Raw genomic sequence first — 22553 nt, forward strand, 5'->3', positions numbered from 1 at the left:
CAAGATAATTGTTCATTTTTCTGTTTAAAAATGCGTTGTTTTCGAGAGGAATTTTTCTTTGTCTTTCTAAGAACAATGTTAAATGATTTATTTTCAATTTTTCCCAAGAGGAGTACACTTATTTGCTTTTCAAGACGAACTTCCAAGAAGAGTTTTAATTTCGGAAGATATAGCTGCATCAATACAAACTACTTGACTTGAACAAATTCCTTGAGGTACATTTCGATTAAAAGTTACAAGTTTGCATCGATGAAGGCAATTTCATGGCGATCGTAAGGCAAATTAAAAATAAAAATTAAAAGGAGAATAGCTCAGTCAGTAAAGCACTTTGCCTTGAAGTGCAAAGGTTCGAAGTTCAAGTCCCGATCTCGTACACATTTTTAATCTGGAGGAATTTTGAAAACAGCGCACACTCTGCTGCAGACACAAAATTAATTTTGTAAAAAATTCCTTAGCCTGTGGCTAAGCCATGTCAGCGAAACATCCTTCCTTCCTGGAGTGCTATCTCCACAAGTTATGCAGACGAAGTTCTGTGAAGTTTGAACGACAGGAAAGCTGACGTAAAGTTGTGACAGAGGGTCGTGCGTCGTACTGGATAAACTCATTCGGTAGAGCACTTGCCTACGAAAGACGAAGGTCCCAGATTCATGTCCCAGTCTGGCACACAATTAACACTGCTAAGAAGTTTCAAATAAACGCATATTCAGCAGCAGCAGCAACATTCTGAAAAAGAGAGTTGCCTAGATTCAGTCCATCTCTCTCGAAAATTTTGATGTATGGAAATCAGCTGCAATGACCTAAGTTCAATTACGATCCTCATAAAAATTCTAAGTTCAGCTGCGCAACGTGCCGCTCTAAAACAGATTTGTACTGCATGTCTCACGTTGAAAATTTACGAAGTCCCAAGGTCGAACTGTTATCCACGGTGTGTGCCGCTTCAATCGCGAAACTATTTAACACTGCAAGGAGCGGGATGCGATTCCTTAACGAGAATCGCTTCCGCCGCACTACTGACTTGTACTGAACTGTTTCAACTGACTGTGTAAAGTTCAGAAAATGGCCGTTTTTCAAATTTATGCAATAATTTCATTTTGAGACCTTACAGCTGGATCTACATTTGCTGGTTCCCTTACATTCACAAAATTCGTTAATCCATCAAAATTTTATCATACAAAGAAAGCAAAGGTAAATATTATTCTTCTGATTAATGTGTGCTATCATTCTGAAGCCACTTTTAACGCGCTTTTTAATAGAGCTGTCAAATTTATGTTTCACACTGCTTTTGAATTAAAGTTGATTTTATTAATCGTTATTTTAGTTAGATGCCAATTTTAACCAGGAATCAATCTTAAATCTACAATGTTGTTACGTAGAAAGATAGATAATATGTATGTTTACATCGTGCTGCCTTAGTAAGTGAACATTTTTGAATTACGGAGATTCAGCAGAATTTGCATATTGTTTATACTTTTAATATGTATTGTAGCACCAAGAGAGTTGCATTAGACGTAGCTGTTGACAGTAGCATCGTTTGAAATAGTGCACGTCTCTGTAGATGTACAGCTTTAATATTAATTAAAGTTTTACTGATCTATATCAGGTGTATTTAGTGTGTATGCTGTAACTTTGCCAATTTTCATCGCACAGACTGTTGTCAATTCCTATAAGCTCGCCGTACTGACATGAATAAAAATATATGCTTAGATTATATGTAACATTAATGGATCATACGTAATTTGATTCTCGCTTTTTCACAAGTTGCAGCCGCCAACGGTCGAAGCTACCAGAGGGTTTTGCGTGCACAGCGACCATTGAATATTCAAATTTAAAAAAGGACATCAGCGAGTCGTAAAAATCCTAACTTTACTGCAAATCTAGATTTCGACTAAAATATAGTCACCATCGGTGCATTGCCAGAAGAGTGTTATAGGTTCCAACAGGTCAGAGCATAAACTTGTGACAAATGACACTAACCTTTACAAGGCAGAAACAAAAGTGTCATTTGTCATAACTTTATGCCCTAACATAGTCGCACGGGTATGGCTATTCTGGTAATGCACCGACTGACTATGTTGTAGTCGAAATCTAGATCTTCAATAAATAACGAGTTTTTGTCACTGACAGCTGTTCTTCCTTAAATTTGGACAGATAGCATTTAGAGAAATCAGTTGTCCATCTTGAGAATCCCCTCGTCTTCTGTTATGATTCTGGAAATGTCTCATCTGTGGGAAAAGGAAGAAGTCACTGGCTTCCATGACAGGATAATGCGGAGTGAGATAAAATCTGATAGGTCAAAGAAGCAGCATGTGTGACTGTTTCCTGTGCAAAATGAAGTGGGGCGTCATAGTGAAGACAAAACACCGCCTCGGACTGCTTCCCAGACCACTTCGACTTGGTATTCTCCCATAACCTTATCAGGAGACTTCGGTGGTATGCTCGTGTGACGGTTTGTATCTTATGAGCTAATGTGTTAACACCACCCAGTGGCTATCCCAAAAACAGTCTGCAGCAATTTATCTAATGACGCTTGTCTCTCCGTCTTCTTTGGTGGTGGTGGATCTAAATGTTTGTACTGTGTGCTTTGCTGCTTTGTCTGGCAGTCACAGCGATAAATTCAGTACTCGTGTATTGCGATTAAATGGCTAAGGAAATCATCTGGACTGGCCTGACACGACTGCAACATTTTCGCTGTTGCGTCAGTTCGGTTGGGTTTTTGATTGCTTGTGAACAATCGTGGAATCCAGCGGGCGGGCGATCTTTATCCAACATGTCTTGCAAGAGATTGAAAACAGATCCGTGACTTATTTTCACTTTCCCCACTATCTTCTCTATTCTGACATGGCCGTCTTCAATCACTTTGTCTTCCCCTTCTCTTATGATTCCCACTTCCTTACAGAAATAAGCTGTGCCATTTTGTTCCTCATTGGTCAGATTTGTCTGACAACACTGGAAGTGTGTTCGCCACCTAACCACTCTGACACACGATGATGCATTGTTGCTGTAAACTTCCACCAATTGTGTATCGTACAGGGTTGTTGCTCTTCAAATACGTGGAAATGAGTTCTGTCAATGGGCAGCTGCAGTTTGCTTTGTCTCCTCTGATGTGCTGTCGTAATGAGGCATGAATTTTTCAATACGTATCAGCAGTGCAGACCTGTATCTGTAAACAAAGAAAATAAAGATTGTTTATAAATGGATAGTGCAGCTCTTAAAGTTAAAAATAAATTGATTTATTACTTTACAAAATAAGCAGCAGCAACTGTTCAAGTTACTGATGCGCTGTCTGCTCTTGGCCTGAGACACCGTGCAGGCGTAGTGTCTGTTTCCAAGATGGCTTCACAACAGGAAAAAGCTTTCTGTGTGCTCCGTTTTGAGATGTCCAGATTTGTGGTTACAGTGCAACATGAGCTTCGTGCACGATTTAGCAAAGACCCGCCACACAAGAATAACATAGGTAGGTAGTATGAACAGTTGGAGTATGCCTTTTTTAAGGAGAAGAGTCTACATCTATATCTACGTAGTTACTCTGCAGTTCACACTTAAGTGCCTGGCAGAGGGTTCATCGAACCATGTTCATACTACTTCTCTACCATTCCACTCTTGAATGGCTCGTGGGAAAAAGGAACACCTAAATCTTTCCGTTCGAGCTCTGATTTCTCTTATTTTATTATGATGATCATTTCTCCTTACGTAGGTGGGTGTCAGCTTTTCGCATTGGTGATTGAAATTCCGTAAATAGATCTCGCCGCAAAGAAAACCGCCTTTGTTTCAGTGACTGCCACCCCCCCCCCCCCCCTCCAACTCGCGTATCATATCAGTGACATTCTCACCCCTATTGCGCGATAACACGAAACGGGCTGCCCTTCTTTGCACTTTTTCGATGTCCTCCGTCAATCCTACCTGGTAAGGATCCCACACCACGCAGCAATATTCCAGCAGAGGACGGTCAAGTGTCATGTAGGCAGTTTCTTCAGTGGGTTTGTCGCATCTTCTAATAGTTCTGCCAACAAAACTTAGTCTTTGTTTCGCCTTCCCCACAATGTTATCTACAGGGTTATTACAAATGATTGAAGCGATTTCATAAATTCACTGTAGCTCCATTCATTGACATATGGTCACGACACACTACAGATACGTAGAAAAACTCATAAAGTTTTGTTCGTCTGAAGCCGCACTTCAGGTTTCTGCCGCCAGAGCGCTCGAGAGCGCAGTGAGACAAAATGGCGACAGGAGCCGAGGAAACGTATGTTGTGCTTGAAATGCACTCACATCAGTCAGTCATAACAGTGCAACGACACTTCAGGACGAACTTCAATATCGATCCACCAACTGCTAACTCCATTCGGCGATGGTATGCGCAGTTTAAAGCTTCTGGTTGCCTCTGTGAGGGGAAATCAACGGGTCAGCCTGCAGTGAGCGAAGAAACGGTTGAACGCGTGTGGGCAAGTTTCATGCGTAGCCCGCGGAAGTCGACGAATAAAGCAAGTAGGGAGCTAAACGTACCACAGCTGACGGTTTGGAAAATCTTACGGAAAAGGCTAAAGCAGAAGCATTTCTTAAACAGGAGATTGGAAAACCGATGGATCGGTCGTGGTGGGGATCATGATCAACAATTCATGTCATGGCCTTCACGCTCTCCCGACTTAACCCCATGCGATTTTTTTCTGTGGGGTTATGTGAAAGATTCAGTGTTTAAACCTCCTCTACCAAGAAACGTGCCAAAACTGCGAGCTCGCATCAACGACACTTTCGAACTCATTGATGGGGACATGCTGCGCCGAGTGTGGGAGGAACTTGATTATCGGCTTGATGTCTGCCGAATCACTAAAGGGGCACATATCGAACATTTGTGAATGCCTAAAAAAACTTTTTGAGTTTTTGTATGTGTGTGCAAAGCATTGTGAAAATATCTCAATTAATAAAGTTATTGTAGAGCTGTGAAATCGCTTCAATCATTTGTAATAACCCTGTATGTGGTCTTTCCAATTTAAGTTGCTCGTAATTGTAATTCATAGGTATTTAGTCGAACTGACAGCCCTTAAATTTGTGCGATTTATCGTATACCCAAAATTTATCGGATTTCTTTTAGTACCCATGTGGACGACCTCGCAATTTTCCTTGTTTAGTGCCAATTGCTACTTTTCGCACCACACAGAAATTTCTCTCTAGATCATTTTGTAATTGGAATTCATCGTCTGATAATTTTACTAGACGGTAAATTACAGCAACATCTGAAAACAATCTAAGGGGGCTGCTCAGATTATCATCTAGATCATTTATGTAAATCAGGAACAGCAGAGGGCCTATGACACTACCTTGAAGAACGCCAGGTATCACCTCTGTTCTACTCGATGATTTACCGTCTATCACTACGAACTGTGACCTCTCTGAGAGGAAATCACGAATCCAGTCACACAATTGAGACAATACTCCACATGCACGCAGTTTGATTAATAGTCGCTTGTGAGGAACGGTATCAAAAGCCTCCTGGAAATCTAGGAATGTGAAATCGATCTGAGATCCCTTGTCGACAGCACTCATTACTTCATGGGAATAAAGAGCTAGCTGTGTTGCACAAGAACGATATTTTCTGAATCCGTGTTGGTTATGTATCAATAAGTCATTTTCTTCAAGGTGACTCATAATGTTCGAGTACAGTATACGCTCCAAAATCCTACTGCAAATTGAGCTCAGTGGTATGAGTTTGTAATTCAATGGCGTACTCCTACTTCCTCTCTTGAATATTGGTGTGACCTGTGCTACTTTCCAGTCTTTAGGAACAGACCTTTCGTCAAGTGAGCGGTTGTATATGATTGCTAAGAAAGGCGCTATTGTGTCTGCATACTCTCAAAGGAACCTGGTTGGTATACCATCTGAACCGGAAGACTTGCCTTTCTTAAGTAATTTGAGTTGTTTCGCAACACCTAAGATATCTACTTTTATGTCACCCATGGAAACTGCTGTTCTGGTTTCGAATCCTGGAATATTTACTTCGTCTTCCCTCGTGAAGGAATTACGGAAAACTGTATTTAATAATTCCGCTTTAGTTGCACCATCATCGGTAACATTTCCATCGCTATCGCGCGATGACGGTATTGACTGTTTTTTGCCACTGGTGTACTTTACATACGACCAGAACCTCTTTGGGTCGACCTCGTATATCTGATGCGAACGTCGAAAGAGTCTCAGCGAAGTCCTCGGAAGTCACTCAGTAAAGCAAGCGTTGAACTTTTCATGCCAAAGATTATAATGGGGAAGGTGTTGCCTAAGCGGCTATGTTTTAAGCTGTACAAACTGGGATTCATGCAGGCCCTTACACCAGCAGACAAAGTGAAAAAAAGTGACTTTTGCGAAGAGCTGCAGTTAAAAATGGAGGACACTGGTTTTGTAGAAAGACTCATTTCCTGTAATGAAGCCACTCTCCACAGAAGTGGCAAGGTGAACACACACAATGTTCGTATCTGAGGAAGCGAGAAACTGTATATGCTGACTCTCCAAAAGCGAATGTTTTCTGTGTGGTGTCACGTGAGAAAGTACACGGCCCATTTTTCTTAAAACAACAAATGGTGACAGGTAACTCATTTCGAGGCATGCTGAAAACCTGGTTGTTACCCCAATGACGAACAGTTATGATGATTAAATTTTGCTTCTGGACGGTGCTCTGCCTAATTTTCACAGGAACATACAAGAGCTTCTTAATGACATTCTTCATCAAATCGGGACTGGATGCGCTGCAACAGCAGACAAATCTGACGTTTTAATTTCACAGAACTGGCATATGATTAGTGAAACTGAACAGTTCAAATTTCTGGGTGTTCAGATAGATAGTAAGCTGTTGTGGAAAACCCACGTTCAGGATCTTGTTCAAAGACTTAATGCTGCCATTTTTACTATTCGAACGGTATCTGAAGTGAGTGATCGTTCGACACGGAAATTAGTTTACTTTGCTTATTTTCATTCGCTTATGCCGTATGGTATTATATTTTGGGGTAACTCTTCCCATTGTAAAAGGCTATTTTGGCTCAGAAACGGGCGGTTCAGGCAATAAGCGGTGTAACTTCACGAACCTCTTGTCGACCCCTGTTCACGAGTCTGGGTATTTTGAAATTGGCCTCTCAACATATATACTCCTTACTGTCATTTCTTGTTAACAATATTGACTGATGACCTCAGAAGTTAAGTCGCATAGTGCTCAGAGCCATTTGAACCATTTTTGTTAACAATATTAGCTTATTCCCAAGTATAAGCAGCTTTCACTCGGTTAATACTCGGCGGAAATCAAACCTGCATTTGGATCGAACTTCCTTAACTCTTGTGCAGAAAGGTGTGCAGTGTACTGGTGCATCCATTTTCAATAAGCTACCACTCGAATTCAAAAATGTTAGCAGTAATCCATGTGCTCTCAAATGGAAACTGAAGAGTTTCCTCATGGGTCACTCCTTCTGTTCTGTCCAGGATTTCCTTGAAAGATTAAGCTGATTCTTATTGTATGGTTGACTGCGTTTACTTAAACTTATGGACTGACTTTTTTCGGGTTCATAAACATTTGTTTTTGTCTGTTATTAATTTTATGTTGTGCTTTCATGTACTGACACGTTCCATGGAGATTTGCTCCTAAATTTGGTCCCACGGAACTTGACGTGTAAATAAATAAACAAACAACGACCTTCTACCCTGACCATACCGTTCGCCAGATTTAACACCCTGCAATTTCTTTATGTGGGTGTTGTAAACGACGGAGTATCTGGACTGCCAATGCCAATGTACCCAGATGAAGTGTGTGATCGGATAAAGCGTTCACTGCACACCGCCACGGAGGACATGTATATTGATTATGGGAAGAATTTGATTATTGTGTGGATGTGTGTAGTGCGACCAAGAATGCACATGTTGATGGATCATGATTAATGCATCAAGAACTTGGACAGTTGCCGCTGTTTATGCTGTAAGGTTTGCCCATATCAAGTAATAAATCTATATACCATTAATTTTTAAAACTGTATAACTGATTGGTAAAGACATTTCTCGTGTCAGTCGGCCGTCGTAATTTAATATATTATTTAATGGTAATGTTGATTGTTGCCGACTTACGTGGTGGGCCTTAATGAAACTGATATTTGACTTAAGTTTGATTTACAACTAAATGCTTTTGTGAAGTTCTTTTTTTTTTTAACAATATTGCCGGCCGGGTGGCCGAGCGGTTCTAGGCGCTACAATCTGGAACCGCGCGACCGCTACGGGCGCAGGTTCGAATCCTGCCTCGGGGATGGATGTGTGTGATGTCCTTAGGTTGGTTAGGTTTAAGTAGTTCTAATTCTAGGGGCCTGATGACCTCAGAAGTTAAGGCCCGTAGTGCTCAGAGCCATTTTTTAACAAAATTAATCTTCAGTATAAATTATTTGCTACGTTAATGAACGTTAGACTCGCTGAATCTTAAAACATGAGCAAATAAGTTGAACAATGTAATAAGCTTTTCATATTAATTTCCTCGGCTAGTCAGCTCACTTTAAAGCAAAAAATCTTTAGTTATTACTTAGAATTGCGGCCCACACACGCGCGAGAGTATTTCTTCTTACCTCCGTTAACCATTGCATTGTAGTCATAGTCCTGGCTCTGGCTCTCGGCTGTGGTACTGAAAATAAGAATCTTAAAGCTACTTATTTTCTGCAGCGTCGGGCGGCTGTGGAAAAAAATGTATATTATGTTAATAGCGGGCGAGTTTTTCGCTTCCGCTAAATTTTATAAGTTAATATCGCCACGTAATGGCGTCGTTGGCTGCATCGGCCGCTGCGATTGGTGCACTGTAAATTACTCGAATGGAGGTTAATTAAAGGATGGTAGACATGAAATCGGGATCACCTCTTACAAATTAAAAGTGCACAATAATATTAAATCAATATATTGTCTGCTTAATTAGTACAAATATGCTTACATTTGCCAGCACTCGCAAGATGTCCGTCTACACGCAACCAAGACAAGAGAAGAAGTGAAGACGACTAAAAAATTAACAAAAGAGCGTATCTTATCGTCTCTTTAGATCATTGTTTTATATTTCTTTGCCCTCGAAACTTACACAGAGAAATTATTATAATACGGATACATGAGAAAAATGTATCTTATTCAATTTTTAAATGTCTCTTCTTTATAAATACTGTTTTTTAAGTCTTTTCTTATTGTTTCACTGGGGACGCTATTCACCGTATTAGTTGCGTACTTTTATTTTTCTAGGTCACCATTAAAACCTCACGACAACCCCTCGTACGTAAGTGTAATGAGGTGAGTTTTGAAGGTGTTGTGGGTGTGCAGGTGGTGGGCGGCGACACTCCAGGCTGGCTGGAGCGCGGCCTGCGGCGGCTGGGCTCGCAGCCGGACGCACAGGTGTTGGTGGTCAGCCACAGCGGCCGGGCCTCCAGCAGCGGACCCTCCTCCCCGTCTGGCTGCGCCTCCATCGACAGGTAGGGCGTCACCCTACACCCACGTTACGCGTTCCTCTCAAGGCTCTATACACAGGCCGACTGCTCAGCCGACCTACCGCCTCTGCTGAGCGAGACGAATGCCGGACATCTGCCACCCTTGCCCCTTCGCCGGGTAGCTTGAGTAGCGATCCCTTAGGTAAGGGACGCCCTTCCTCGTATTTCTTCTGTCCGCTTTCAAACCGCCGTCTCCACATCTTACTCGATACAACCATTACGTAAGGGACCTTCTTCTTCGACATCTTGGCCAAATGTTGTTGTTTATTGTTCTGGTCTTCAGTCCTGAGACTGGTTTGATGCAGCTCTCCATGCTGCCCTATCCTGTGCAAGCTTCTTCATCTCCCAGTACCTACTGCAACCTACATCCTTCTGAATCTGCTTAGTGTATTCATCTCTTGGTCTCCCTCTACGATTTTTACCCTCCACGCTGCCCTCCAATACTAAATTGGCGATCCCTTGATGCCTCAGAACATGTCCTACCAACCGGTCCCTTCTTCTAGTCAAGTTGTGCCACAAACTTCTCCCCAATCCTATTCAATACCTCCTCATTAGTTATATGATCTACCCATATAATCTTAAGCATTCTTCTGTAGCACCACATTTCGAAAGCTTCTATTCTCTTCTTGTTCAAACTTCTTGTTCAAACTAGTTATCGTCCATGCTTCACTTCCATACATGGCTACACTCCATACAAATACTTTCAGAAACGACTTCCTGACGCTTAAATCTATAATCGATGTTAACAAATTTATCTTCTTCAGAAACGCTTTCCTTGCCATTGCCAGTCTACATTTTATATCTTCTCTACTTCGACCATCATCGGTTATTTTGCTCCCCAAATAGCAAAACTCCTTTACTACTTTAAGTGTCTCATTTCCTAATCTAATTCCCTCAGCATCACCCGACTTAATTCGACTACATTCCGTTATCCTCGTTTTGCTTTTGTTGATGTTCTTCTTTTATCCTCCTTACAAGACACTGTCCATTCCGTTCGGCTGCTCTTCCAGGTCCTTTGCTGTTTCTGACAGAATTACAATGTCATCGGCGAACCTCAAAGTTTTTATTTCTTCTCCATGGATTTTAATACCTACTCCAAACTTTTCTTATGTTTCCTTTACTTTAAGGAGATTAAAAAAATTTGTTTCCTTCACTGCTTGCTCAATATACAGATTGAATAGCATCGGGGAGAGGCTACAGCCCTGTCTCACTCCCCTCACAACCGCTGCTTCCCTTTCATGTCCCTCGACTCTTATAACTGCCATCTGGTTTCTGTACAAATTGTAAATAGCCTTTCGCTCTCTGTATTTTACCCCTGCCACCTTCAGAATTTGAAAGAGAGTATTCCACTCAACATTGTCAAAAGCTTTCTCTAAGTCTACAAATGCTAGAAACGTAGGTTTGCCTTTCCTTGATATAGCTTCTAAGATAAGTCGTAGGGTCAGTATTGCCTCACGTATTCCAATATTTCTACGGAATTCAAACTGATCTTCGCCGAGGTCAGCTTCTACCAGTTTTTCCATTGGTCTGTAAAGAATTCGCGTAAGTAGTTTGAATCTGTGACTTATTAAACTGATTGTTTGGTAATTTTCACATCTGTCAGCACCTGCTTTCTTTGGGATTGGAATTATTATATTCTTCTTGAAGTCTGAGGGTATTTCGCCAGTCTCATACATCTTGCTCACCAGATGGTAGAGTTTTGTCAGGGCTGGCTCTCCCAAGGCCGTCAGTAGTTCTAATGGAATGTTGTCTACTCCCGGGGCCTTGTTTCGACTAAGGTCTTTCAGTGCTCTGTCAAACTCTTCACGCAGTACCGTGTCTACCATTTCATCTTCATCTACATCCTCTTCCATTTCCATAATATTGTCCTCAAGTACATCGCCGTTGTATAGACCCTCTATATGTGGGCCAGCAGTTAATACGATAGAAAGATTTTTCTCAGGAGTAACTTTGAAAGTTTGGTCCTGCCACTCATACATATTTTCCATGCCTGTTCCGAATGAGGAAACGCTAACACAGAATGGTTAAAATACAAAAACTGTCCCAAAAAAATTTCGTGCCCGGTTAATCCGTTATTTGTCCCTTTCCTGATGCCCTATCTCTCCAGTTCCCTGATAGCAGAAAAAACGAGATACTGTAGCAACGAGAGTACCATTACACTCACCGTTTGGATGTATCAGACGATAGCGAATTTACTTAACATTTCTTTACTTTTGGATAAGTACTTACAACGTTAATGTTGATGAGATTTGTGGGTACTTTCGCATTTGAGAATGTGTACATATGCTTTTGCGTGTCTGTGTACAGTAGTGTGAAGATTAATTGGGACAAGGCGATTAAACTTTAACTGTGCACATTTATTACTATATGTACAACATAGTTAGTCACTTACTGAATGTTAATAACTAAGGTGTCCTCGTTTTGCTTTAATGACCTTCTGAACACGTTGTGACATAGATTCGACGAAATTAGAGTAATTATTTCGTAGTTCGTCGTTATGAAACTACACTTTTATGGCATTTACTGACATGTCTTCTTTTGAAACTTCCTGGCAGATTAAAACTGTGTGCCGGGCCGAGACTCGAACTCGGGACCTTTGCCTTTCGCGGGCAAGTGCTCTACCAACTGAGCTACCCAAGCACGACTCACGCCCCGTCCTCGCAACTTTAATTCCGCCAGTACCTCGCCTCCTACCTACCTGTGTGGACGGGGCGTGAGTCGTGCTTGGGTAGCTCAGTTGGTAGAGCACTTGCCCGCGAAAGGCAAAGGTCCCGAGTTTGAGCCTCGGTCTGGCACACAGTTTTAGTATACGAGGAAGTTTCATATCAGCGCACACTCCGCTGTAGAGTGAAAATTTCATTCTATGTCTTCTTTTGTTCAACAGTCCATTTTACCAAGACGCCTATTCGCAATACTTCAAAAATTTTCAGTGGGATTACTAGGCCACTGAAACACATTAATGTTGTTTTCTTCCAGAAGCGGCTTGACTGCTTTAGAAACATGACACTGAGCCAGATCATGTTGAAATGTTCCTCCGCCATCTGCTAAGGTCTGTAGGAATGGCAGGATCCTGTGCCTAAGGATTTCCGTGAATTTGGTTGAATTCATCATGCCATCAACTGAGACTAGTGTCCCAGGGCACTTGCCGTGAAGAAACCTCAAAAAAGTTTGTGGGAGGTTATTTTACAGTCTGTTCAAGATGCTTAGCTCTCACTGTCTCATACGCGCTTCGCCTGACAACTGTTGGTCTGTATTCGAACTGTAAAATTTATCTCACCACTGAAAATTACATTTTTCCCGTCATTGGAGGTCCAAGATTTATATATTTTGCCCAAGCCAACCGTTTTTTCTTCACGGCTGGTGTGAACAACTGCTTCTTTATTGGTTTTCCCTAAATCGCTCCAGGCAAATGCCGGGATGGTTCCTTTCGAAGGGCACGGCCGACTTCCTTCCCCGTCCTTCCCTAATCCGATGAGACCGATGACCTCGCTGTCTGGTCTCCTTCCCCGAAACAACCAACCAACCAAACCTTTATTGGCTTCCGTGTCTTTCGCTCACAGTGGAGAAGCCTTCGCCGTACCGTTGAAGAGTCAGCTTCAACCCCAGTAGCCCAGCGATATACCTTACCTGTCTTGTGAGGATGAATTCTACTATTACTAAATAGAGTTTGTCAGTTCTAGGGGTTGGTTATCGTTTTCGTCTACATTCATCTTTTTTTCTTTGGAGACCACTAGATTTTTCCAGCCCCAGCAAGGGAGGCAATAACTCTTATATTCATCGATGTGTGTTCATGAAGAGCAAATATTTTTGCACGTCTCTTTCTTACACCAATACAACCGCAAAATTTATACATGGTGTCGCTACACATACAAGCAGTCAACTGACCGGGGGGGGGGGGGGGGTTATCCATAATTGTTGTTCAAAATTGTTCAAAATCATGGCAACAATAGCCCCCAAGTGTCCGACAACTAAGTGCATGAAATTGGCTACAACTTCAGCTTTTCGTAAAATATGAGTTTGTCCCAATTAATCTCCATACTACTGTATGTGCATCAATTTTTGCACTTTTTATTTGTGAATGTATAAGAGAGAGCGGGAGGGCGGGTTGGGGTTTCATGGGAAGCTGTGATAACAAACGTGCTACCTGTGCAGGACGTACATCCGCGGCCAGAACGTTCCCATCTCACCGGAGGAGCTGCTGGAGCGGGAGACCAAGAGGCAGAAGGCTCTGGAACACCAAAAGGCCATCAGGGAGCAGGTAAGTGGCTCTATCGGAGAAAAAACATTATAAAAAGAAATATGTAGACCTTACCCTTCCAAAGTAGAATGTCCTACAAATATTTTGTGATTATTAACCATTTACTTTGTTGGGTCCCTATCTGGGTGTGCGATTTTGTTATATGCTGCTTGGGGTGTGGATCTTAAGGACACACCGAAATCACAATAGTCATCCGTTGTAGTTGCCACACAATTCTTTATTCAATCATAAAGCATTATCAAATCACAATAATAAAGTCGATTGCCTTGTAAAGCCAGATCCCTTGGATAAAAGACGAACAAATTTCTTTAACTAGAAAAAGACCCATAAACTTGAAAATTGAGTATAACTAGTTAAACTAACTCAGATAAACTTCATTGCTTAGATGGAATTAATATCCACACGGTTTTTATCAGAACTCTATTTACTTCCAATCAGCTAAAGAATACATTAAGTGCCAGAACACAGATCTCGTAAGATTTGGCTAGCCAACTTTCCTAAATAAAACACTATTCCTAAAAGCTTTATTACAATAAAAAATCACTTCCACGACAAAGGATGTGCTTTAATTTGACCAAACAAATTTTCAAGTTTACTTAATTCAGTTGATTAATCAACAATGTTGTTAAAATCATTACACTAGAACATGACCATATGATAATAGCCCCTAAAATGAGGCCGCTTCAATACTGCGTGTGAATTAGTGATAGACGCGAGCACACCAAAGAATTTTAATCAATACAAGAGATCCACGAGACAGCAAATGAAATACAAATGTACTCAACTTTGCACTGCAATTGAACTTCAGACACCATAACTCTTCACGGGAAGGATGGATTCATAAGACAGCAAGAACATAACCAGAGATGTAAAAGGGGGGGGGGGGCAGGCTTAAATATCTCTCTGCCACCGTGGTACTCTGGTCCCAGCTTGCTCGCGTCGAACACTGCCAGTTATCTGCAACGCAAAACACATCAGCGGCGGACACTATTCTGAGGCATGAGATACACAATCTTGTATAGGGAAAAGGTGATCAATATTTTCAATGAAATCAGCCTCCGTGAGTTATTTGGCCAGTAGCGGACCTTAAAATTTGGTTCACCAATTCGCAAAAGGACCACTAAATGTCCTAAAGTTAAAATGACTAGAATTATACCGGCACACATTTTAACGCCAAACTACAATAATGAACTACAAGTTAGAATGGAAGGAATATCTCGGCATGGCTTGGAACGCCAGACACCGACTTACGCACTACTCGGTGCACTTCTAGCTACGTATTTAGCCATACTTCATTTCGGTTTGTTGGACGTAGCCACACTTCCTTAACTGCCGTCAAGTACCAAGTCTACATCTACATCCATACTCCGCAAGTCACCTGACGGTGTGTGGCGGAGGGTACCTTGAGTACCTCTATCGGTTCTCCCTTCTGTTCCAGTCTCGCATTGTTCGTGGAAAGAAGGATTTTTCGGTATGCCTCTGTGTGGGCTCTAATCTCTCTGATTTTATCCTCATGGTCTCTTCGTGAGATATACGTAGGAGGGAGTAATATACTGCTTGACTCCTCGGTGAAGGTATGTTCTCGAAACTTCAACAAAAGCCCGTACCGAGCTACTGAGCGTCTCTCCTGCAGAGTCTTCCACTGGAGTTTATCTATCATCTCCGTAACGCTTTCGCGATTACTAAATGATCCTGTAACGAAGCGCGCTGCTCTCCGTTGGATCTTCTCTATGTCTTCTATCAACCCTATCTGGTACGGATCCCACACTGCTGAGCAGTATTCAAGCAGTGGGCGAACAAGGGTACTGTAACTTACTTCCTTTGTTTTCGGATTGCATTTACTTAGGATTTTTCCAATGAATCTCAATCTGGCATCTGCTTTACCGACGATCAACCTTATATGATCATTCCATTTTAAATCACTCCTAATCCGTAATCCCAGATAATTTATAGAATTAACTGCTTCCAGTAGCTGACCTGCTATATTGTAGCTAAATGATAAGGGATCTTTCTTTCTATGTATTCGCAGCACATTACACTTATCTACATTGAGATTCAATTGCCTTTCCATGCACCATACGTCAATTCGCTGCAGATGCTCCTGCATTTTAGTACAATTTTCCATTGTTGCTACCTCTCGATACAGCACAGCATCATCCGCAAAAAGCTTCAGTGAACTTTCGATGTCATCCACAAGGTCATTTATGTATATTGTGAATAGCAACGGTCCTACGACACTCCCCTGCGGCACACCTGAAATCACTCTTACTTCGGAAGACTTTTCTCCATTGAGAATGACATGCTGCGTTCTGTTATCTAGGAACTGTTCAATCCAATCACACAATTGGTCTGATAGTCCATATGCTCTTACTTTGTTCATTAAACGACTGTGGGGAACTGTATCGAACGCCTTGCGTAAGTCAAGAAACACGGCATCTACCTGTGAACCCGTGTCTATGGCCCTCTGAGTCTCGTGGACGAATAGCGCGAGCTGGGTTTCACACGACCGTCTTTTTCGAAACCCATGCTGATTCCTACAGAGTAGATTTCTAGTGTCCAGAAAAGTCATTATACTCGAACATAATACGTGTTCCAAAATTCTACAACTGATCGACGTTAGAGATATGGGTCTATAGTTCTGCAAATCTGTTCGACGTCCCTTCTTGAAAACGGGGATGACCTGTGCCCTTTTCCAATCCTTTGGAACGCTACGCTCTTCTAGAGACCTACGGTACACCGCTGCAAGAAGGGGGGCAAGTTCCTTCACGTACTCTGTGTGAAATCGAACTGGTATCCCATCAGGTCCAGTGGCCATTCCTCTTTTGAGCGATTTTAATTGTTTCTCTATCCCTCTGTCGTCTATTTCGATATCTACCATTTTGTCATCTGTGCGACAATCTAGAGAAGGAAGTACAGTGCAGTCTTCCTCTGTGAAACAGCTTTGGAAAAAGACATTTAGTATTTCGGCCTTTAGTCTGTCATCCTCTGTTTCAGTACCACTTTGGTCACAGAGTGTCTAGACATTTTGTTTTGATCCACCTACCGCTTTGACATAAGACCAAAATTTCTTAGGATTTTCTGCCAAGTCAGTACATAGAACTTTACTTTCGAATTCATTGAACGCCTCTCCCATAGCCCTGCTCACATTACATGTCGCTTCGCTCGCGACGACGAGTTGCGTGATAAACAACTGGAACAATTCCAAATAGTTTTTAGTACACTGGCATATTCAGTTAAGATGCACGCCACCCACCGAAGTAACTAGACGACTCCAATTCATTCGGCCTGTGTAACTTGTAACAGACTCGAAGGAACTTGTCCCTCCAACCTCTAGGAAAACCAAATCACCATGGGCAATGGATCGGCGTTGCACGATTCAACAGCGCCGTAGCGGCTGGCCACGCTCCTTCGTCGTGACGACTCGGCCTCTGCGCGTGCTGCCTAAGTACACAGTCCCACGTCACTGCAACTCACACCGCGGATCCCTACACTAGAGTCTCAGCAGAACGCACGCGCTGCAGTTAAATGCCCTCCGTCAAAGATATGAAGAAGCGCAATCAGCATCGAAGTCGACTCAAAGATGAAAATGAGAATCGATGGTAACTGGCGCCAGAAACGCACCATCTCACTGCTGATCTACTAGTCACGTTTAATGATTACTGGACACCACGACACTGAAGAAAACTGAAGACGATCAGTTGTATGTAGTCGATAACAGATTATAGGAAGGAAAGCTATTGATAGGGATCGTCATATACACTACTGGCCATTAAAATTGCTACACCACGAAGATCACGTGCTGCAGGCGCGAAATTTAACCAACAGGAAGAAGTTGCTGTAATATGCAAATGATTAGCTTTTCAGAGCATTCACACAAGGTTGGCGCCGGTGGCGACACCTACAACGTGCTGACATCAGGAAAGTTTCCAACCGATTTCTCACACACAAACAGCAGTTGACCGGTGTTGCCTGGTGAAACGTTGTTGTGATGCCCCGCATAAGGAGGAGAAATGCTTTCCATCACGTTTCCGACTTTGATAAAGGTCGGATTGTAGCCTATCGCGATTGCGGTTTATTGTATCGCGACATTGCTGCTCACGTTGGTCGAGATCCAATGACTGTTGGCAGAATATGGAATCGGTGGGTACAGGAGGGTAATACGGAACGCCGTGCTGGATCCCAACGGCCTCGTATCACTAACAGTCGAGATGACAGGCAACTTATCCGCATGACTGTAACGGATTGTGCAGCCACGTCTCGATCCCTAAGTCAATAGATGGGGACGTTTGCAAGACAACACCCATCTGCACGTACAGTTCGACGACGTTTGCAGCAGCATGGATTATCAGCTCGGAGACCATGGCTGATGTTACCCTTGACGCTGCATCACAGACAGGAGCGCCTGCGATCGTATACTCAACGACGAACCTTGGTGCACGAATGGCAAAACATCATTTTTTCGGATGAATCGGGGTTCTGTTTACAGCATCATGATGGTCGCATCCGTGTTTGGCGACATCGCGGTGAACGCACATTCGAAGCGTGTATTCGTCATCGCCGTACTAGCGTATCACCCGGCGTGATGTTATGAGGTGCCATTGGTTACACGTCTCGGTCACCTCTTGTACGCATTGACGCCACTTTGAACAGTGGACGTTACGTTTCAGATGTGTTACGACCCGTGCCTCTACCCTTTATTCGATCCCTGCGAAACCCTACATTTCGGCAGGATAATGCACGACAGCATGTTGCAGGTCCTGTACGGTCCTTTCTGGATACAGAAAGTGTTCGACTGCTGCCCTGGCCAGCACATTCTCCAGATCTCTCACCAATTGAAAACGTCTGGTCAATGGTGGCTCGTCACAATACGCCAGTCACTACTCTTGATGAACTGTGGTATCGTGTTGAAGCTTCATGGGCAGCTGTACCTGTACACGCCATCCAAGCTGTGTTTGACTCAATGCCCAGGCGTATCAAGGTCATTACTACGGCCAGAGGTGATTGTTCTGCGTACTGATTTCTCAGGATCTATGCACCCAAACTGCGTGAAAATGTAATCACATGTCAGTTCTAGTATAATATATTTGTCCAATGAATACCCGTTTATCATCTGCATTTTTTTTTGGTGTAGTAATTTTAATGGCCAGTAGTGTAATAACAAACTAATTCATTATTAATGCACGTGTTCACTTTTCAGTACCGTTTCGGCTGGGTGCAGGATGTAATGCACATTTTTTGTTGCTTATGAACCTTGAATGCAGCTGCATTGTGCATCACAAATGTTTGTCAAGCAGCCGAGCGAGATGTCGCCTCTGATCAAAAGCGAGAGTTCCTCTGCCGTTGTGCTACCATTTAAGTGTTCATCACCTGCTTAGTTGTGCTGGCGGCCTCTGACTCACCGCACCGTGAAGCTGTTGGGCAGTGGACCGCTACCGTGTCATGCAGCTGATAACGAATCACCATTAGTGGATGATGATGTACGACTATTGTTGAAAGGGTGTTACCGTTGCTTTTACTTGAAAGGAACACAAAATCCGTTGACAAGTTCTGTACAAGTAAAGAGTTCGAAACACATCTCACACCTCTGGCTGGATGCGGTTACGCTGTGAAACACGGCACGTCCGGGGATTAAGTGAAAGTCCGTTGTAGTATTGCGAGTAATCTAGCCTGATTTAAACAACAGACCAATCCATCTCCGTTTTGTCAGTAGAGAGGAAGCTGCTATGCATCTAGTAGCCATCCATAGGGAATGCGAGACTAGCTTGTTGTCGCTGTGCGAGTTACTTTTTTCTCGCTCTGGAGATGACGGGCCCACACCAGAGCCACGTGACGGAACGTGGCAAGAGGGGCGTGTCTCCGTCCAGCGACTGTGTGTTCGCCACCGATCACAAGCATGTGGCGCCTCCGGTTGCGGAAACAAGCAGATCAGTGGACGTCTAACGCTGGAAGAAATGAAAAACAAAATATGCATACGAGAGAAAAATTGGAGACTCTTTCATTCTCATTGGATGTCATAAAAATCATAAATGAATAATGGAACTTCAGCATAACAGCTTAAAGCTCAGTTTATAGAACATAGTGAAAAGCAGTAGCACATTGAATTTTGGAGGTGCGTGCCTATCAGTAGCACTATAAGACGGATAGGCATGAACGGCAATAAAATGAGCGTAAAATATCGTCGACGTACCGCTGTGCGGTAAGCATACCGCGGATGACAACCAAAGGAGTCCTGCTATGAAACGAAATAAATGCCAGCCCATCACTCCTGGCTGTCGGGCGATATGCACTGGCGACATTGGGACTGGTATCCCATCGCTGTCTGGGGCGTCTCCACGCACGTCTTCGCTGTTCGTCGGGTCCTGTCATCTCAATGGCTGGAGTAGAATTCCCTCTAGTGATGAGAGCCGCTTCTAACTGACCCCTGATGATCAGCGAACACGTGTCTGGGAACGCCCAGGAAAATCATGGGATACCAATCCATCCTACGGCCTGACAAACGGAGTGAAGGTCTGGGGGTGCCATTCCATTTCATAGGAGGACATATTAGAGCGTCATCCGCGGTACCGCTACGGCACAGCGGTACGTATATGGTATTCTACACACCGTTTCGTTGCCCTTCATGGCAAGCCATCCTGGGCTTACATTTCAGCAAGATAATATCCGCCCGCATACGGCGACACTTTCGACTTCTTGTCTTCGTGCTAGCCAGACCCTATCTTGGCCAGCAAGGCTGTCGAATCTCTTCCCAATTGAGAACATTTGAAGCATTATGAATAGAGCCCTGCAACGAGCTCGCGATTTTGACGGTCTAACACGCTACTTGGACAGAATTTGGCATTATATACCTCAGGAGATCATCCAACAACTCTTTTAATAAATGACAAGCAGAATAACTGCTTCCATTAGCGCCAAAGGTGGACCAACGCGTTGTTGACTTGATCAATTCGTGAAGTTCTTTCTCTTCAATAAATCAACCAATTTTTCTGAAATACACTCCTGGAAATGGAAAAAAGAACACATTGACACCGGTGTGTCAGACCCACCATACTTGCTCCGGACACTGCGAGAGGGCTGTACAAGCAATGATCACACGCACGGCACAGCGGACACACCAGGAACCGCGGTGTTGGCCGTCGAATGGCGCTAGCTGCGCAGCATTTGTGCACCGCCGCCGTCAGTGTCAGCCAGTTTGCCGTGGCATACGGAGCTCCATCGCACTCTTTAACACTGGTAGCATGCCGCGACAGCGTGGACGTGAACCGTATGTGCAGTTGACGGACTTTGAGCGAGGGCGTATAGTGGGCATGCGAGAGGCCGGGTGGACGTACCACCGAATTGCTCAACACGTGGGGCGTGAGGTCTCCACAGTACATCGATGTTGTCGCCAGTGGTCGGCGGAAGGTGCACGTGCCCGTCGACCAGGGACCGGACCGCAGCGACGCACGGATGCACGCCAAGACCGTAGGATCCTACGCAGTGCCGTAGGGGACCGCACCGCCACTTCCCAGCAAATTAGGGACACTGTTGCTCCTGGGGTATCGGCGAGGACCATTCGCAACCGTCTCCATGAAGCTGGGCTACGGTCCCGCACACCGTTAGGCCGTCTTCCGCTCACGCCCCAACATCGTGCAGCCCGCCTCCAGTGGTGTCGCGACAGGCGTGAATGGAGGGACGAATGGAGACGTGTCGTCTTCAGCGATGAGAGTCGCTTCTGCCTTGGTGCCAATGATGGTCGTATGCGTGTTTGGCGCCGTGCAGGTGAGCGCCACAATCAGGACTGCATACGACCGAGGCACACAGGGCCAACACCCGGCATCATGGTGTGGGGAGCGATCTCCTACACTGGCCGTACACCACTGGTGATCGTCGAGGGGACACTGAATAGTGCACGGTACATCCAAACCGTCATCGAACCCATCGTTCTACCATTCCTAGACCGGCAAGGGAACTTGCTGTTCCAACAGGACAATGCACGTCCGCATGTATCCCGTGCCACCCAACGTGCTCTAGAAAGTGTACGTCAACTACCCTGGCCAGCAAAATCTCCGGATCTGTCCCCCATTGAGCATGTTTGGGACTGGATGAAGCGTCGTCTCACGCGGTCTGCACGTCTAGCACGAACGCTGGTCCAACTGAGGCGCCAGGTGGAAATGGCATGGCAAGCCGTTCCACAGGACTACATCCAGCATCTCTACGATCGTCTCCATGGGAGAATAGCAGCCTGCATTGCTGCGAAAGGTGGATATACACTGTACTAGTGCCGACATTGTGCATGCTCTGTTGCCTGTGTCTATGTGCCTGGGGTTCTGTCAGTGTGATCATGTGATGTATCTGACCCCAGGAATGTGTCAATAAAGTTTCCCCTTCCTGGGACAATGAATTCACGGTGTTCTTATTTCAATTTCCAGGAGTGTAGTAATCATTTGTTTGTCTGTACAGGTACACACCTATAGATATCCCTCCCATTCGGACAATTCCCTCGTGCTGCGTCTTATTTTCTCTTAGACTATATAAACATTTACGAGAGATTGTAGATTTCAACGCTATTTCCTTCAGTTTGCCTTTGTAAAGCACTCATTTAGAAGATTCACTGAACACTGGTTGCATTCCAAACAACTAAAATGTAGATTACATAGCCAAGAAAGTACATTACAGGTCATATTGACATTTTTATTTCTAAGGCGCTGCAGTCGTGGACTGTGCGGCTGGTCCTGGCGGAGGTTCGAGTCCTCCCTCGGGCTTCGGTGTGTGTGTGTTTGTCCTTAGGATAATTTAGGTTAAGTAGTGTGTAAGCTTAGGGACTGATGACCTTAGCAGTTAAGTCC

At 43.8% G+C, this 22553-nt stretch overlaps 1 protein-coding gene and 1 non-coding gene across 2 annotated transcripts in view; one reads left to right on the forward strand and one right to left on the reverse strand.

Annotated features, from left to right (window-relative positions):
* Nucleotides 1-22553, forward strand: part of LOC126474362 (MAP7 domain-containing protein 1-like) — a 191250-nt gene that overhangs the window by 150584 nt on the left and 18113 nt on the right. Inside the window, exons 5-7 of the mRNA XM_050101828.1 lie at nucleotides 9229-9262; nucleotides 9307-9455; nucleotides 13623-13728. Coding sequence (XP_049957785.1) covers nucleotides 9229-9262; nucleotides 9307-9455; nucleotides 13623-13728 — 289 coding nt within the window. The remainder of the gene's footprint in view (nucleotides 1-9228; nucleotides 9263-9306; nucleotides 9456-13622; nucleotides 13729-22553) is intronic.
* On the reverse strand, nucleotides 12037-12111 carry Trnas-cga (transfer RNA serine (anticodon CGA)). Its single transcript has one exon. It is a non-coding gene; the product is annotated as a tRNA-Ser (tRNA).

The sequence above is a fragment of the Schistocerca serialis genome, chromosome 4, assembly GCF_023864345.2.
Source record: "Schistocerca serialis cubense isolate TAMUIC-IGC-003099 chromosome 4, iqSchSeri2.2, whole genome shotgun sequence".
NCBI classification, from domain to species: domain Eukaryota; kingdom Metazoa; phylum Arthropoda; class Insecta; order Orthoptera; family Acrididae; genus Schistocerca; species Schistocerca serialis.